We start from the raw sequence: 19,306 nt of genomic DNA, 5'->3' as shown, positions 1-19,306 counted from the left end.
GTCCTCAGACCACAGTTTTAAAAAGCTGACTTAATCATTCTTGTATTGATGAGCTGTTATGTTCTTTGCAATTTTCACTATTACAAACATTGCAACATTGAAATTTCTTTATAATGTGTTCTTGAGCCTAAGTACTAGTGTTTCTCTAGAAGTGGAATTGCTAGGTCATAGAGTATATACTTTAAAAAAAAAGTTTTGATAGACATAAACATCACTTATGATGCCTACATAATTTTCTGTCCTAATATCGGAGTTTAGATTGTTTCAATTAATGATTTGGCAAAATATCTTTGCATATTTTCAGTTGTTTTGGATTATTGTCTTGAATTTATGAAATGAGAATCGTTAGATCAAATGTTAGGAATCTTTTTGAATCGATTGATGCATATTATCACATTGTTCCCCTGAGTGAGTATACCAGTTTATTTCCTATCAGCCGTGTCTGAGATGCTCTTTTTATCAAGCACTTACCAACATTGAGTACTTTTATTATTAAAAAGATCATAGTTTGATCTAGTAGGCAGTGAATGGTATGTATTCTGATTTGTGTTACTTCAGTAATGCAGGTTGTACACTGAATGTTTTTTCATAATCTTACTAGTTATCTGTTCATATTGTTTGCCCATTTATGGTCCAGTGTCCAAGTGTTTTTCTAACAGATTTGTATTATCTTTTTACATTATAAGGATACATGCTATCATTTTTTTGAAGGAAAGGAACAAAATTATCTTTTTTCCTGTTTATAGAAGTAGTATATTTTTGTTAAAAAATACTATAAGAACATGTAATATAGATGTTATGCTTACATAATCTCAGACACCATTATGAATAGTTTGGTGTTTGCTCCTCTGTATTTCTTTTTCTTGTGACTTTGCTAATACTATAATTTTTTTTTACAACTTATCTGTAAAAATGGATTTGTACTATGCATGAAGTTTTACAATTTGATTTTTTTGTCTTTTAGCATTATATATTGGATACTTTCTCATGGAAGTACATAGAACTATGGGCAAAGTTTTTTGAGAGTGGCTTTAGGAGCACCAATTGTGACCTTTAGTTATCTGATGTCAGGCTCCTGTCCTCTTCTATATTCTCTTCCTAGGTGATTTCATCTATTAACAGCTATGTGCTGCCAATTCCCAAATTTTTTTCTATCTCAGACTTCTCTCCTGCATTCCAGATCCTTACATTCAACTGCCTATCGGACATCTCCCCCAGGATGTTCTCAAGGTACTTCAAACACCAGTCCAAACGTGAACTCGTGTTTTCCCTCAGTCCTGCTCCTCTTTGTATTTCCTGTTATGGTCAGTGCTACCTCCGTCTACCCAGTCACTTGCGATGGCAACCTGGCAGTAATCCTAGCTTTCTCCCTTGCTTTCACTCCCCAAAAGTTCCCATTCTTTAGCCGCTTTTATATGTTTCCTTTCCATCTGCCCTGTCTCAGTTCAGGCCCTCATCATCTCTCACCTTAACCATTTTAGGAGTATCCTTACTATTGGTTTTGTTGTTTTCTGACAAATCTTCCATGTTGTTGCCAATTTGGTTTTACTCATGAAGAGATTTTTAAAAATCATTTTTGCAGAGTAAATATTGTAAATATTTGTTTATAAAATTATGAATACATAAATGGCCAAGTGAGTAAAGATACTACCTGAAACAAGTTATCATATGCACACATAAATAAACTTCCTTAGAATAGGGAGTATATCTTGCATTTCTTTTGTGTCTTCTGTACAAGGGTAGATTACTGGCACAATAAGTAAATCTTGATTGAAATGGGAAGTATGTGCAGTTTAATAAGATTTCATGTCAAAAGATTTCAATGTCATACCTTTTACAAATTGTTAGATTATATTATTATTTAATTATCCTACCTTGTTTTGTATCTTTTAGGTGACTCAAAGAACATAATACTTAGTAGTACATTGCTATTTAGATAGAAATACTGCTTAAGTAGATATTATTTAATAAATTCTATAATTTTTAAGAAAAATTATTGGGCTTTTTCTAATAAGAACTGTTTCTACACCTTTGAGTTCTGTGCTTTATTTTTCTAAAATACATTTTGTATTCATAGTTCCTTTATTACTTTTTGCTATTTATTTTAAGGTAATGTTTATGTTTATCAAAGGGATACCTGTACATAATTTAAAGAGTCAAATAATCCTGCAAGACTTACAGTGAAAAACAATAGCCCTCTGCCCTCATCCTTCTCTCCCTGAATCCCACTCTACAGAAGCAGGTTTTCGAAGTGTTCCTCATTGGAATCACAAACACAGAAAATAACTTGAGTAACTATTTTCTCAGTTCCCCCAAGGGTGATTTATAACTACAGTAGACCCTTGTACAACACGAGTTTGAACTGCAGGTCCACTTATACGCAGATTTTTTCCAGTAGTAAATAAATACTACAGTACTACACCATCCTGCTTGGTTGAATCCATGGATACAGACAGGAATCTCACATACTGAGGAACTGTGGATACAGAGGGCTGACTGTAAGTTATATAGGACTTCGTGAAGAGTCAGCACCCCATTGTTCAAGGGTCAACTGCCGTAACACTTCAGATGCATAGGAGAAATGTTAATTCATTACGTAAAGTGGATGCCTTAGGGGCATTAAGGCTTAATTCTCTCACAGAACCCTTACTGAGAAAGGCTGCCCCACAGTCAGCAACTATTCAACTCTTTCACCTCTAGGTTTTTAAATAACCTGCTCTCATATACAGCTATTTCTCCTGCCTACCCCCATCCTACCATAGTTTTAGACGTTATTTACCAATTTCCCATTATAGAAGATGGAAATTTATGTTTGTTACACCAGCCTCCACGTTTAAATACTGTACTTCTCTCCTCCTTTACATGTGCAAATTAGTTATATATTAATTTTTAGTGAAATTATTATTTAGTGTTTGCATCATTTATGTAAATATTGTGTACAGCTGAGCCAGGTAGTATATTGTGATGATACTTCCTTATATAATTCTGTGTTTTTCCTAGAGTTAATAATCATGTTGGTTTTTTAATATATCTTTTCATATCTTTTATTTACTCTATTAACAACCTTTCAGGCAAGATGTGTAAATCTTCTGTTGGTAGATTCACACACATCAGATAATCTGTTTGTTTATTTTGCAACATCTTTCCTGTAATTGTCTGTCACCCTGCCTCCATCTTGATGGGTTGCTCTCTAGGCCTGTTGTACAGCTATCTTCCTGAAGTGTCCTTTTATGCTCATCTGTGAATTTCATTTTTCTCTCCCCTGTGTGGGATAACCTGTTTCCAGGATGTCAGGTCTTTTTTCTTTCTTGGTGTCGCCTTCATGTTGGCAATGTACATCTTCTAGTAGTTTCCTGAGAAAGACTGAATGGGAGGCAAATTTTGACATACCTCCTTCATTATGTGTGTGCATGTATGTGCACATGCATTTCCTTACTTTCCAGCATTATAAGATACTCCATGCTCATCTTGTATGTTTCCTGTCCCAGTCTTAACAATCAGCAATTTCCCCAAGGAGCCTTGGTTCCTTTTGTTGGAGAAACCAAGATCTGGGCACTAGTGTGCTTGTTGCCACTAAGATGTCTTGCTTTTAGGCCCTTTCAGCTGATGGAGCAAGAGATATGGTTTATGCTAATATCTATAAATATTTCAAATAAAAAATTATTACAAATGTGTAACCATCTGTGTCCATATTAAGCTAAACATGAATTTATACTGATGTCTCCAACTCAAATTCATTACCACATGGATCATTCTAGCTTCCTCCCCTTGCTTATATATAACCTTCCCCTCCAAAAGTGGAAACCTCCCTCCCACCATCAGCCATCCATTTATTTAATTTCATTTCTAGCATATGTGTATGATGGTTTCAGAATTAACCCATACCCCCAGGAGAAACAACTTTATCAACTAGAGTACACTGCTTGTGTTGCCTTTAGACTCCACTTATTTCCAAAGGTAGAACTTTATTTGTCCACCCCCTTCAGCACGGTTGTTTTATACATTCGTAATGCATTTAGACTTTTTTTTTCACATTCTGCATTCCATCTGAGTCCCCCAACCTTCTAAACATTTTTAAAAATTTGCGTACATTGAGGTTATTCTTTGTGTTATAAAGTTGTATGGGTACTAACAAATGCTTGATGTCTTGTATTCACCATTATAGTATTATACAGAATAGTTTCACCACAAGATCCACTTTGCTTTACCTGTTCAGTCCTCCCCTACTCCAAAGCACTGGCAATCACTGATGTGTGTACTGTCACTCTAGTTTTACCCATTCCAGAATGTCATAAAATTAGAATTGTATAGTATAGAGATTTTTTAGACTGCTTTCTTTCACTTAGCAATATCCATTTAAGATTCATCCATCTTTTTGTGGCTTGATGGTACATTTCTTTATATCACTGAATAATATTCCATTGCATGGATGTACCAGAGTTTATTTAGCCATTCACTTACTGAAGGACATCTTGGATGCTTCCACATTTTGGCAATTATGAATAAAGCTGCTATAAACATTCACATCTCAGTTCTTGTGTGGACATAAATCTTTAAATCAGTTGGGTAAATACCCAGTATTATGATTGCTGGTTCTTATGGTAAGACTATGTTTAGTTTTGTGAGAGACTGCCAAGGTGTTTTCCAAAGTGGCTGTACCATGTTGCATTCATATCAGCAATAAATGAGAGTTCCTGCTGTTTGGCATCCTTGGGCATTTGGTATTGTCAGTTTTTTGGATTTCAGCCATTGTAATAGATATGTAGTGGCATCTCATTATTTTAATCTGTAGTTCTCTAAAGATAAATGATATTGAGCATTTTATCATATGCTTATTTGCAAATTTTATATCTTTTTAAATTTTTATTTTATATTAGAGTATAGTTGATTACCAGTGTTGTGTTAGTTTCAGGTATACAGCAGAGTGATTCAGTTATACATATACATGTATCCATTCTTTTTAAAATTCTTTTCCCATTTAGGTTATTATAGAGTATTGAGCAGAGTTCCCTATGCTATACAGTAGATCCTTGTTGGGCAAACTTTATATCTTCTTTGGAGAGGTATCTGTTCAGAACTTTTGCCCATTTTTTAACTGGATTGTTTGTTGTCTAATTATTGAATTTTAAGAGTTTTTTGAGGACTTTGGACACAAGTCCTTTATCAGTTATGTGTTTTGCAAATATTATCTCCCACTCTGTGGCTTGTCTTCTCATTTTCTTAACAGTGTCTTTTTCAGAGCAGATGTTTTTTTTAACTTCAGTAATGTCCAACTTACCAATTTTTTTCTTTCATGTCTCATGCCATTGGTGTTATATTTAAAAATTCATCACCAACCCAAGGTTATATAGATTTCCTCTTATGCTTTTTCAGGAAGTTTTTAGAATATTGCATTTTATATTTAGTCTCATCCATTTTATTTTTAATTTATTTCTTCTTCCAGTTTCATTGAGATAAAACTGACATACAGCACTATATAAGTTTAAGGTGTACAGCATAATGATTTGACTTACATACATCATGAAATGATTACCAGAGTAAGTTTCATGAACATCCTTTATCTCATATAGATACAAAATTAAAGAAATAGAAAAATTTTTTCTCCTTGTTATGAGAACTCTAAGGGCTTACTGTCAACAACTTTCATATATAACATACAGCAATGTTAATTATATTTATCATGTTGTACATTACATCGCTAGTACTTATTTATCCTATAACTGATGTTTGTACCTTTTGCTACCTGCATCCAGTTCCCCCTCCCTCCACCCCCTGCCTCTGGTAACCACAAATCTGATCTTTTTTTCTGAGTTTGTTTGTTTGCTTTTGAAGTATAAATGATCTACAATACTATTTTAGTTCCTGGTACACAACATAGTGATTTGATATTTCTGTACATTTCAAAATGATCACCACAGTAACTCTAGTTACCATCTGTCACCATACAAAGATATTAAATAATTATTGACTGTATTCCCCACACTGTACATTTCATACCCATGACCCACTTATTTTGTAACTGGAAGTTTGTACCTCTTAGTCTCCCTCATCTAGTTCTCTCCTCCCCCCATCACCCTTGCCTCTGGCAAGGGGGGTTTGTTCTTTATATATATGACTCTTTCTCTTTTGTTGAGTTTGTTCATTTGTTTTTTAGATTGTACATATAAGTGAAATCATATAGTAATTGTCTTTCTCTGTTTGACTTATTTCACTTAGCATAATACCCTCTAGGTCCATCCATGTTGTTACAGATGGCAGTTTTGCCATTTTATTTCCATATGTCTTTGTTCTCTTTGGGTTGATCTTGTTTGGGACTCTCTGTGATTCCTTGATTCTGTGGGTTCTGAATGTCTGTTTCCTTTCCCAGGTTAGGGACGTTTTCAGCTATTATGTCTTCAAATATGTTCTCTGCCCCTTTCTCTCTCTCTTCTCCTTCTGGAACTCCTATAATGCAAAGTTAGTACACTTGATGTTGTCTTAGAGGTCTCTTAAGCTGTCCTCTTTATTTTTTTTTTAATTCTTTTTTTCTTTTCCTGTTCAGCTTGAGTGATTTCTACTACTCTGTCTTCTAGTTCACTGATCTGTTCCTCTCTATCATCTAGTCTACTGCTGATTCCTTCTGGAGTATTTTTTTTTCTTTCAGTTATTGTATTCTTCAACTCCATTTGGTTCTTTATATTTTCTAATTCTTTGTTGGAAACATCCAACTTCTCACTGTGTTCATCCATTCTTTTCCTGAGTTCTTTGAGCATTTTTATGATCATTACCTTGAACTCTTTATCAAGTGGATTGCTTATCTCCACTTAGTTCTTCTTCTGGGGTTTTATCTCGTTTCTTCATTTGGAACATATTCCTCTGTTTCCTCATTTGCCTAATTCTCTGTTTTTATTTCTGTGTATTTGGTAGGTTGGGTATGCTTCCTGATCTTGGAGAAATGACCTTATGTAGAAGATGTCCTATGATGCCCAGCAGCATACTCCCCTCTCATCCCCAGACCTATCTGCTCTAGGGAGTGCCCTCTAGGTGGACTGCATGGGCCCTTCTGTTTTGTTGAGGTGACTGCTGTGGGCATCCTGGTAGGTGTGGCTGACCCCTTGTCTGGTTTGGTTGCCAGGCCCTGAGTAGTGTGAAGACTGCTGGCTGCTGGTGGCAGGGCCAGGTCCTGACATGGCTGGCTGCATGGCCTGTGGTGTCCCAGTCCTGATGCTAGACTGCTTGTGGGAAGGGCTGGGTCATGAGGTGCTTGGGCCAGGACTAGTGCTGGCCATTAGTGGGCGGAGCCAGGTCCAGGGCTGGTTCCTGACATGGTTGGCTGTGAGGTCTGGGATGTCCTGGAGCTGATGCTGGCCTGCTGTTGGTTAGGTCCAGATCCCATGGCTGATAAGCCAGAGGGAGGATTCCAAAATGGTTCTTGTCATCACCAGTGTCCTTATGGTAGAATGAGCTCCCCAAAATGACTGCTGCCAGCATCTATGTCCCCAGGGTAAGTCCCAGTTGCCTCCTGCCTCTCCAGGAGTCTCTCTAAGATCAGCAAGTGGGTCTGACCAAATCTCCTTCCAAATTACTGCTTCTGCCCTGGATCTCAGAGCATGTGTGATTTGGTGTGCACACTTTTAAGAGTGAAGGCTCTATTTCCCCCAGCCCTCTGGCTATCCTGAATGTAAGCCCAAAGCCTAATGTTTTAGGAGGCTCATTCTCCTGGTGTAGGACCCCCAGGCTGGGGAACCTGATATGGAGCTTAGGCCCCTTGTTCCTTGGGGAGAACCTCTGAAGTTGTAATTATCCTGCTCCTTATGGATCACCCACCCAAGGGTATGTGTCTTGACTGTACCATGTCTCCACCTCTCCTACCCATCTTGTTGGGGTTCCTTCTTTATATTAAGTTGTGGAAGAGCTTTTCTGCTAGTTCTCCTCAGTAGTTGCTCTTTAAGTAGTAATTTTGGTGTGCCCACAGGAGGAGGTGAGCTCACGGTCTTCCTATTCCTCTGTCTTAGCCACTCCCCCTCTATTATCCATTTAAAATACATTCTTATGTAAGGTGTAATTCTTGCAGTATTTCATACTTTTCATTATTATTATATTTGTTATGGTGATCTGGGATCAGTGATCTTTGATGTTACTACTATAACTTGATGAAGGCCTAGATGACGGTTAGCATTTTTAGCATAAAGAATTTTTTAATTGAGGTGTGTACATTGGTTTTCTTATACATAATAGTATTGCACACAATAAACTATAGTATAGTGTAAATCTTTAAATCATTTGGACAAATACCATATAACTTTTATGTGCACTGGGAAACCAAGAAATTTGTGCAACTCACTTTATTGTGATATTCACTGGTCTGGAACCAAATCTACAATATCTTCAAGGTATCCCTGTATTGTGTTGACTGTTATAGGTCCTTTGCCTCTCCATATACACTTTAGAATCAGTTTCCTGAGTTCTACAAAATAGCTTACTGGGATTTTGATTAGGATTGCACTGAATCTACAGATCAGGTTGGAAGAACTAACATCTTAACAGTATTGTCTCCTTGTCCATGAACACGGACTATATCTCCATTTATTTAGATCTTCTTTGATTTTTTGTCAGCATTTTGTAGTTTTCCACATATAGGTCCTGTATGTATTTTATACTTATATCTAAGCATTTAATTTTTGAGGTATATTGTAAAAGCTGTTTTTTAAAATTTCAAATTCCAACTGTTCCTTGCTCATATAGGAAGCATTTGACTTTTGTATATTAACCTTGTATCCTGCATCCTTGCTATTACACTCACTTTTCCATACTGGAGGATCAGTTTGGGGAGATTTTCTACATTGAAAATCATGTCATCACAAATAAAGACATTTTTATTTCTTCCTTTCCAAACAGTGTACCTTTTATTTCCTTTTCTTATTACACTAGTGAGGGTTTCCGTACTATGTGCAATAGGAGTGGTGAGAGAAGACATCCTTTCCTTGATCCCAGTCTTTGGGGGTAGGGCATCTAGTTTCTCATCACTAAGTATATTGTGTAATGGTAGCTGTAGGTATTTTGTGGATATTCTTCATCAAACTGAAGAAGTTCCCCTCTACTCATAATTTGCTGAGAGCTTTTATCATGAGTAAGTATTGGGTCTTGTCAAATGCTTTTTCTTTTGCATCAGTTCATATGATTATATGATAATTTTTCTTTAGTCTGTTGATGTGGTATATTACATTGATTAATCTTCAAATGTTGAACCCGCCTTGCATACCTGAATAAATCCCACTTGGTTGTTGTGTATAATTTTGTTTATACATCGCTGAATTCAATTTGCTAATATTTTGTTTTGGGTTTTTACTTCTGTGTTCATAAGTTATATTGGTCTGTAGTTTTTCTTTCTTGTAATGTCTTTATCTGTTTTTGGTATTAGAGTAATGCTGGTCTTATAGAATGAGTTAGGAAGTGTTCCCTGTGCTTCTTTTCTCTGGAGGAGACTGTGGAAGATTTGGATCATTTCTTCATTAAATATTTGGTAAAATTCACCAGTGAACCTATCTAGACCTGATGACTTTTTTTGTGGAAGATTATTAATTATTGATTCAGTTTCGTTAATATATATAGGACTGTTCAGGTTGTCTGTTTTTCCTTGTGTGAATTTTGATAGTTTGTGTTTTTCAAGGAATTGGTCCATTTCATCAAAATGATCAAGTTTGGGGGCATAGAATTTTCATAATATTGCTTTATTTTCCTTTAAGTGTCCATGGTATCAGTAGTTATGACCCCTCTTTCACTTCTGATATTGGTTATTTGTATCTCTCTTTTTTTTTAATTAGCCTAGTTTATCAATTTTACTTTTTTCAAAGAAAGAGTTTTTGGTTTCAGTGGTTTTTCTCCATTTCTCTATTTTCCTGTTTTTAATTTCATTGATTTCTGCTCTGATCTTTGTTACCTTTCCTTCTACATACTTTGGGCTTAAGTTGTTCTTTTTCTAGTTTCCCAAGGTGAAAGCTTAGATTATGGATTCTTAGATCTTTCTTTTTTTAATATATGCACTTAATGCTATAAGTGCCCCTTTAAGCACTGCTTTTACTACATTCTGTAAGCCTCACTTGAATTTTAAGATTTGTGTTATCAATTTTCATGATCTTTTTTCTCACATATTCTTTACGTATGGCTTCCTGTTGCTGTTTCATAGTTGCATTGCTTTTTTTTCCTGAGAATATTAGTTTTTTTGAAGTTTTCTTCTTCCTATATTGTCTCTTCCTCCAGGTTCCTTTTATTTGTTTTGGTGCCTATGTGTTTTCATGTACTTTTGTATATGTATGGTATAAATAAAATTTAAAAATGGAAATAAAAGAATAATATGCTTTAATGAATAGGATGGCATACCATTGTCAATGAGAATTGTTCTGAAGTTTACCTTGTGCTAGCGTAATTATTGTTTCTTTGAAGATGAGATTTTCTCTCTGGCTGTTCTATCTTGGAGTTCAAAAGTTTCACTATAGAGTATTTAACTGCTGATTTTTCTTTACAGTCGACCATTGAACCATGTGAGTGTTGGGGTGCCGATTCTCTGCAAGTCAAAAATTCACATATAACCTATAGTCAGCCCTCCGTATCCATGGTTCCTCCATATCCATGATTCAGCCAACTCTGGAGTATTGCAGTATTTACTATTGAAAAAAATTCTGCAAATAAGTGAGCTGTGCAGTTCAAAGCCATGTAGTTCAAGGGTCAACTGTATTTATATTGCTTGGTAATGGGTTACCTATATCTGTTGTGTTTTTCATCAGTTCTGGAATTCCTGGCATTATCTTTTCAAGCATACTTGTTCCATGCTCTGTTCTTCTTATGGGGCTCCATTCTCATTCTGTCATCCATGTTTTTTAACTTCTTTTTTCATATTTCTTCTTCCTCATCTCTCTGGGCTACATTTTAGGTTATTTCTTCAGATAGGTCTTCCTGTTTGTTCAGTTCTCTTAAGCTCTGTCTAATCTTTTTTAACCCATCTTTAAAGTATCTCTCATTTTTTCTGAGCCTCGTGTGTCCTCAGTTCATGGTGACCATCATAAGTGGCTCTAGTAAAGCCCTCTCAGTAGTTTATTGTCTTTTATCCTTCATTTCCCACTCCTATTCCTTACTCAGGGCACCATTCAAATGTGTTTAATAATCTATATCTTTTTGTTTGTATATTATTGCAAAATTTGTATTATTTTATTGTGTTTTACAAAAGTAGCAGTTTGTAACAGACTGGAAGTTTAAAAAAAAAAGTCATTCACTATCAACTGTTTAAGGAACATTGCTGAAAAGTGTTCCCCCTTCTGAATTTAGCCAGTTGCTTTCTTTTGATATCATTTAACTTGTCCCTCTATCCTTGAATTTCCTGTAAATATGCAGTTAGTGCTAAAAACTTGATTAGATTTGGATTCAGGTTTTTTTTGTGGGTTTTTTTGTTTGTTTTTTTGGGCAGGAATATTTTGTATGTGATTCTATGTCTTCCACATTAATTGATGGTGAAATTGGTCACTGGATTTAGATGTGTTGACCTGATCCCACCATTATAAAGTTCCCCTCAACCTTTCATCTAACAGTTTTAACATCCATTGATAGCCATTGCGTAGTCCATTTATTGCTTTAGGGACTATGAAGAAATGATTTAAAAATTTTTAATATCTTTCTGCATTTATCAACTGGAATTCTTATCTAAAGAATTCTTCCTCAGCAACTGTTTTCTTATCCTAAAGTACATTTTGTAAATAAAGGAAAGGATAAATTCTTAGTTCTTTTCTCTTAGTATATCAATTTTCAGAGTAAAGGGTTACTTCCCTAGCAACTCTCTAATGAGTGGTGGTTTTTGTTTTTAGTATCATTATGATCTCTTGGTTTGTTGGTTTTTTTTAATCCATTTGATTTGTGGTCAGTCCTTTGTAGTCTTCATTTATTTGAGGTTCATTTGTCCCATTTAAGCCAGTGATACTTAGCTCCTGTGTCCTTTTTATATTGTTCCATTAGTCATTGATAGATTCCTTCAAGGTCTCTCAGGCTTATTTGATGGAGCTCCTGCCACAGATCAGAGGTTCACCTACTTTATTCATAAAACTAACTTTTAGTTTTCTTGTACCTCTCTCATATGCTTGTTTTCTATTTCTTTAATTTCTGCTGTTAGCTTATTTGTTTTCATTCTTTGTTTTCTAGTATAAGCATCTAAGTCTCTAGGTATTTGTCTTTAAGTATTCTCTTTTGCAGAATCTTGCAAGTTTTTACATGCAGTATTTTTATTTGTGTATAGTATATTTTATATTATTTGATACGTGGTACTTAACAACTATTTATAGCTTTCAACTATGCATTCTTTGACCCATGAGTTATTTAGATAAGTGTTTTAAATTTTAAATAGTTTATGTATGCATGTTATGTTGTTAGAGTTTGTTTTCATGTCATTTTTGTATATATAGAGGAATTTCCCCAACTAAATTACAGAATCTTCAAAGCAATACTCTTAAATTTTATTTGTGTCTATTCCCTGGCTGTGTTTCTTGGCATGCAGTACATGGTATAATATTTATATGTCAGAGAATTAAATGAATTATCATACTTCATATTTTCTAGGCACACAAGAATTAAATTCTGAGTAAGTCTACAAGTAGGATGGACAGTTATTTTAAAGCAGCAGTCAGTGACTTGGACAAACTCCTCGATGATTTTGAACAGAATCCAGGTTTGTCCATTTTTCATTTTTACCATTAATGTAATTTTAAAATGTCCGTAATTAGTACTCTTAGCAAAACTTGGTTTCAGTTTTGGTCACATGGTTATCTTCTGTAAAACATTCACTTATTGTAATGAATTAGTGTATTCTTATACTGAATAGAACCAATAGCCAGAAATAGAAGTAAGAAAGGTAGAAGTTTCTCTCCAGATACATGTTTAGGTAAAAGAAAGACCTTTAAAAACAACATACAAGGGCTTCCCTGGTGGCGCAGTGGTTGAGAGTCTGCCTGCTGATGCAGGGGACGCGGGTTCGTGCCCCGGTCCGGGAGGATCCCACATGCCGTGGAGCGGCTGGGCCCGTGAGCCATGGCCGCTGAGCCTGTGCATCTGGAGCCTGTGCTCCACGTTGGGAGAGGCCACAACAGTGAGAGGCCCACGTACCGCCAAAAAAAAAAAAACAAAAAACACAACATACGAACCAGCTGAAAGCAACCTGAAAGTTCTATATTAATTGGTATTTCATTACTATGAAAGATAGTATTTTCCTCATCTTAGGATGAAGACTAGGAAACTGGAGGGCAGAACAAGGAAGTTAGATTGTTTTTCAGCTCTTCCTTAGTCTGGTTTTTATAGTGCAACTGAGTTATTTTGAGTAGAATTTCTATCATATTATGACATCTACATTAAAAAGTAAAAACCCCAAGTAGTTTAAATCCAAGTGAAAATAATTTTGGAGGTTATTACTATTTTGCAGGAGAGTAATATATTTCTGGTCTAAAAAAAAGTTTAGAAGTCGTAGAAACCATACATCTTTGTAATAATTTTGATTTGGGTCTCCTGACTAACATTATATTTCTATTTTAATTAGATGAACAAGATTATCTCCAAGATGCACAAAATTCATATGATTCTAACCACTATTCAGTCTCTTCAGAGTTGGCTTCCTCACAGCTAACTTCACTGCTACCAAAGGATCAACAATGCATTAATTGTTGTGCCTCATCAGAAACAGGCTATGAAACAAATCAAATTGCCCTGAATGAAAAAACACTTGAGGGACAAACTTCTATACAAAATGAAAAAAATGTAACAGGACTTGATCTCCTTTCTTCTGTGGATGGTGGCACTTCAGATGAAATCCAGCCTCTATATATGGGACGATGTAGTAAACCTGTCTGTGATCTGATAAGTGACATGGGTAACTTAGTTCATGTAACTAATAGTGAAGAAGATATTAAAAAATTATTGCCAGATGATTTTAAGTCTAGTGCAGATTCCTTGATTGGACTGGATTTATCTTCAGTGTCAGAAACTTTCTGTGTTTCTTCAACAGACCATGGTAATAATACAGTCAGCAGAGAGGAACAGAATGATGTTAGTTCTGAATTGCAAAACAGAGAAATCAGTGGAACTAAAGAATTTGGTGTAAAAGTAGATACAACACTTTCAGATTCGTGTAATCACAGAGGAGAAGAAAATTTAGAGGATAAAAAGATCTCTAATCAGTTAGAACCAGTTGTTGATTTTAACATGCCATCTGCTTTGACTCAACAAAGTTCCAAAATGTTTGATGCCAAAGACCACCTACAGTACAAGAACCAGCCATGTGAATTAGTAAAAGCTGATGGCTGTTTGGTAAAAGAGGAGGTAGATGTGCCAGTCATAGCTGCCCCAGAATGTTTAAAAGAAGGAGGCAGCACAAGTCCTTTGTCTTGCAGTCTTGCAAAAAATGGAGGTTTATGCTTAAATGATTCAAATTTAAGAGATGAAAATTTCAAGTTACCTGACTTTTCCTTTCAGGAAGATAGGACTGATATATTTATAAAACAATCTGCAAAAGAAGACTCAAGAAATTTAGAACTTAAAGATAATAAAGATGAAATCCAAGATTCTGCTTCAACTTTACATGTTTCAAGTGAAAATACATATTCCTCATTGTCCTGTCTTCCAGTACCTGGGTCTTTGTGTGGATCATTAATTGAAAATAAAGCTCATGGTGATTGTTTACCCCAGAATGAATATAAAAATAATATAAAAGATGCAGTGACTGTGCATGAAGAAATACAGAAGAATATAACTTCAGGTGGGGAACCTTTGAAGGAGACTGATCTTTTGAAACAGGAAAAATGTGAAAACATACCTCATCAGCCATTAATTGAAAAGATGGGAGATAGAAAGGCAGATTCTAACCAGATGGTAGTTAGAGTTGAGTCTTTGGATTACCCTAATAACACCAGTTCTTCTACAGCTGCAGAATCTCAAATAGAGCTTTCTGGTGCGAATGCCCCAGAATCTCCTAATCGTTGTGAAGGTTTCACTTTTTCAAGCAATGATATCAATGGACAAGATTTGGATTACTTTAATATTGATGAAGGCATGAAAAGTGGTGCACCAGTTAGTGATGCTGAACTTGATGCCTTTCTAACTGAACAGTATCTTCAGCCTAGTAACATAAAATCATTTGAAGAAAATGTAAATGACTCAAAATCTCAGATGAATCAGATAGATATGAAAGGCCCAGATGATGGAAATGTCGATAATATATATTTCAATGCTGAAGCAGAAGCTACTGGGGAAAGTCCTGGTATTAATATGATTTGTGAAATGGTTGATAAACAGAATACAACAGAAAATGGTAGCCTTTCTTTAGGGGAAAAAAGTACAATTCCAGTTGAACAAGTGTTATCTAGCAGTAAGTCTGAGATTACAAATGAATTATCAGTCTCTGTTAGTAACAGTCAATCTGTTCATGTTGGAGGTGCCAGACCTAAGCAACTGTTTAGTGTTCCATCAAGAACAAGGAGTTCAAAGGAACCAAATAAGCTGGATGTTCCAAATATGCCTGAAAGTGAACCCAGAATAGCAAATACCATTGTTCCAACCACCTGTGCTACAGATTCTGTGACTGATCCTCAGGTTAGCTTCAATTCTAATTACATTGATATAGAAAGTAATTTTGAAGGTGGATCCAGTTTTGTAACTGCAAATGAAGAATCTGTGCCTGCAAACACTTGCAAAGAAGGCCTTGTTTTGGGCCGGAAACAACCTACTTGGGTTCCTGATTCAGAAGCTCCAAATTGTATGAACTGCCAAGTCAAATTTACTTTTACGAAACGGCGACATCACTGCCGAGCATGTGGAAAAGTAAGCTATAAAAACCTTTGTCTTTTATTCTTTTGAGACATTTTAAATGAAATTTAATGTGACAAAAAAGCTGATAAAGAGATGATTACAAGATTCAGTTAGTTTAAAATCATCTTTTTTCACCTACGTGGAAGTGTATAAAGCACTGTCATTTTACAGATTGCTTGAGGTTTGAATAAATGTCACATTGTCATGGGTATTACATACTGGGAAATGAGGAACACTAATTTTTGTGAAATCTAAGAATACGTTTCATTCTCTCTCTAACATGAACACGTCAGATGTACGGAATTCAGTCAGCTTCCAGTTTATCCTTGAATACTTAATTTCAAGACTACTCTGCAGCTAGTGTTATGCTCGATACTTGAGGTAAACACTGAGAAAAAAGCAGATTGGCTTGCACAAGGTTCAGAACACTGAAGCTGTGACCTCATTTGTGTTCTGACTATCTTAATAGTCTATGGACTCTAAGAGTTGCCTCTAGAAATAACATTGCATTTTTTTCAGCATTTTCCAGTAATATGTTAGTCTCAGATCAACCCTACTCTCTTTTAGAAAAATAACATTCTACGTGTTTTTCTTTTTTTTTTAATTGAGTATAGTTGATTTACAATATTATGAAAGTTTCAGGTATCGAACATAGTGATTCACACTTTTTAAAGATTATACTCCATTTGTAGTTCTTATAAAATACTTGCTATATTCCCTGTGCTGTACGATATATCCTTGTAGCTTATTTATTTTATATTTAGTAGTTTGTACCTTTTAATCCCCTACCCCTATCTTGCCCTTACCCACTTTCCTCCTACTGATGGTAACCACTAGTTTGTTCTCTATATCTGTGAGTCTGTTTCTTTTTTGAATAACATTCTCCTTTTAAAAGTTGTAAAGGAGGGGGACTTCCCTGGCGGTCCAGTGGTTAAGACTTTGTGCTTCCACTGCAGGGGGCACAGGTTCGATCCCTGGTCGGGGAACTAATAAGATCCCGCATGCAGCGTAGCGCGGCCAAAAAGTTAAAAAAAAAAAAAAAGTTGTAAAGGACCACAGAAAGCTTTTTAAGTTATGAACGTATTCATTAAGAAAGTTTTTGTTCCCTTCCAATTAACATAATTGATTTAAAGGAATTCTCATCAGAGATACAATTTTAAATTACAGAAACCTCATTTAAGTAAAATAATAAAAAGAATCATTTAATAATTACCTATGATTATGGTGATTAGAAAACTTGTTTATGTAATCAGAAAAATGGATTTTGGTTAGAGTTCGGGTCTCTCCTCTCCCTGCCTCCAGTTGGTAAAACGTGCTTGAAACAAAATCAAATTTGATATTTTGTCCTTTATAGGTATTTTGCGGTGTCTGTTGTAATAGGAAGTGTAAATTGCAGTATCTAGAAAAGGAAGCAAGAGTATGTGTAGTCTGCTATGAGACTATTAGTAAAGGTGAGTATTACCCTGACATATCTTCTTCCAGTAATTGAATATATCTTAAAAACAACTGGATTGTGACAAAGATAAACTTCTTTATTTTCTTAAGGCAGGGACCTAGTGTTGACTTATCTGGCTTAGGTGGGACATCCCAAGGCTTGGTTTCTCTTCTTTTTATTCTACTCTCACAATTATTACTACCAGTGTGGAAAGGAAGCGTTCAGTTTCTGGAGTGGCAGTTCATTAACTTTTAACAGGTACCAAGTCCCTAAATGCTGCATTTCATCTGCCTATTTGTTTTTGTCACCATCATTGTCATCCTCATCATCTTAATCTAAACATTTATAGAATACCTACCAATAAACAGTATACAGTCTTACATATTTATAGCATAAGGCAAGATAATAGTTCCCAGCTTATAGAAAATTACAACGTAAAGTGGGAATAAAAGTTAAGGTATAATATTTATAATTTTTATATAAAGTCATAGGACTGTCACACTATTTGCACATTTTTGTCTTTTATATATTTTTTTCCCTTCTCAATTTTAGAATTTTGTTTGTGTTTCCCATTGTTTCTCTGGCTCCCTAGCTAGCTTACTGTTATCAGCAGTAATCTTACTTGAGTTCTCACAGTTTTGTGTGTGTGTGTGTGTGTGTTTTTCTTCAAATACACGTTTGTTCTTTTGAGTACTTCTTGGCATTTTCAAAGATTTGTTGACAGTTTAATTCCCAGCAAATATTACTTGGGACTTTTAAGACCAGGCCTGTGCGCTAGCCCAGGTGCTGCTTCCTGTTAGCCAGGAGAATAAATACCTGATAATAATTTGTTTTTCTCTTTTGAATGAAGATAAATTTTTTCAGCAATTCTTCAAAAAGCTCTGATGTGAGTCTGTTAGCCTGAGGTAAGCTGCTTTACTCCCTGCTGTTGACCTCTGCTCCGGAAGATAATAGAGTGTAAATCTTCTTATATTTCCATATTACCACCAGTGTTGATGAAGAATTTAGTTTAAGTGCTTGTACTTGTTTTGTTTTTTGCTTATGCTGTTTCAGTAGCCTTTAAGACTACCCCTGGTGCTGTTAGCCAAGCAACCTGCTAGAGTTAAGAAATCTTAGAGCAAGCTCCCACATAATTATCTCTCCCCACTTAAAAAATAAAACAGCCATGAAGCTTTGAAACATTATTTGAGTTGACAGGTCAGATTTTTAGGTGAACATTAAAACATATTGACCATAAGGATCCAGGAGAGGAGAAGATTTAGTCACTGAAGAGACTTAGTAGGATAGTGAGATCAAGCATTGGTTTATCAAAGAAAATATTTGGAATGGATTTATTTAGTTAGTTACCTGTTTTATTTATTCTGTTTTGATATCTTATAGCATGTAACTTCATTTATGGCTCTGTTTATCATTAATTTATACACCACAGGAAAACGTAAATAAAAGTTATCTTAACTCCAACTTTAGGGTTGAAAACAGTAGACATGATCATTTAAAATAATGTTACTAATAAGAGGAGAAAGATGGCTCAAGGGTTATAAGACGAATTCCACAAAGAAGAAAAGATAGTTTCATTAGAGATTGTGGATAATGAGGAAGTTGTGCTGAGACTGTATAAGTTTTAAAGAAGCATGCATGTGAGTGCCATTACATAAACTTAGAGGAAGTTGGAAATTACTTTGAAACTCAAAGTACTATGTTTGGATTTTACTTGGTTAGCGGAAGCCATTGCATGAGCGTGCTAATTCATTGGCACTTGAGGAAAGTTACTGTAGTAGTGGCAGCATTTATAGCAGATCAGTTTGGAGAAGTGCTGAAGGGAGAGGTACCAGTGCTGTTCCGTGTTATTTGGATGAAAAAATCATTCAGCAGTATTCAGGCACTGTTCTGTGCTTTGGAGCTCCAGCTGAGAACAAAATATATTCCCTGTTCTTATGGCACTTTTGATCTCATGGACCTTATGAATGTGAGGAGATGTGGACAGAAAGCAAAGAGAATATCAGATGGTGATAATATTCTAAATGAAAATAAAAGATAGTAACAGACTGGTGGCAAGAG

At 35.4% G+C, this 19,306-nt stretch overlaps 1 protein-coding gene across 1 annotated transcript in view; it reads left to right on the top strand.

The window, feature by feature from the left end:
• The first annotated feature begins 12,579 nt into the window (after nt 1-12,579).
• The window catches only part of ZFYVE16 (zinc finger FYVE-type containing 16), a 39,250-nt gene continuing 32,523 nt past the window's right edge, over nt 12,580-19,306 (top strand). Inside the window, exons 1-3 of the mRNA XM_079702372.1 lie at nt 12,580-12,688; nt 13,550-15,825; nt 17,168-17,264. Coding sequence (XP_079558498.1) covers nt 12,619-12,688; nt 13,550-15,825; nt 17,168-17,264 — 2,443 coding nt within the window. The 5' untranslated portion in view covers nt 12,580-12,618. The remainder of the gene's footprint in view (nt 12,689-13,549; nt 15,826-17,167; nt 17,265-19,306) is intronic.

The sequence above is a fragment of the Hyperoodon ampullatus genome, assembly GCF_949752795.1.
Source record: "Hyperoodon ampullatus genome assembly, chromosome: 4".
In the NCBI taxonomy this organism is placed as follows: Eukaryota; Metazoa; Chordata; class Mammalia; order Artiodactyla; family Ziphiidae; genus Hyperoodon; species Hyperoodon ampullatus.
Note: the sequence above shows the minus strand (reverse complement) of the source record. Positions and strands in the feature narration are given on the sequence as shown.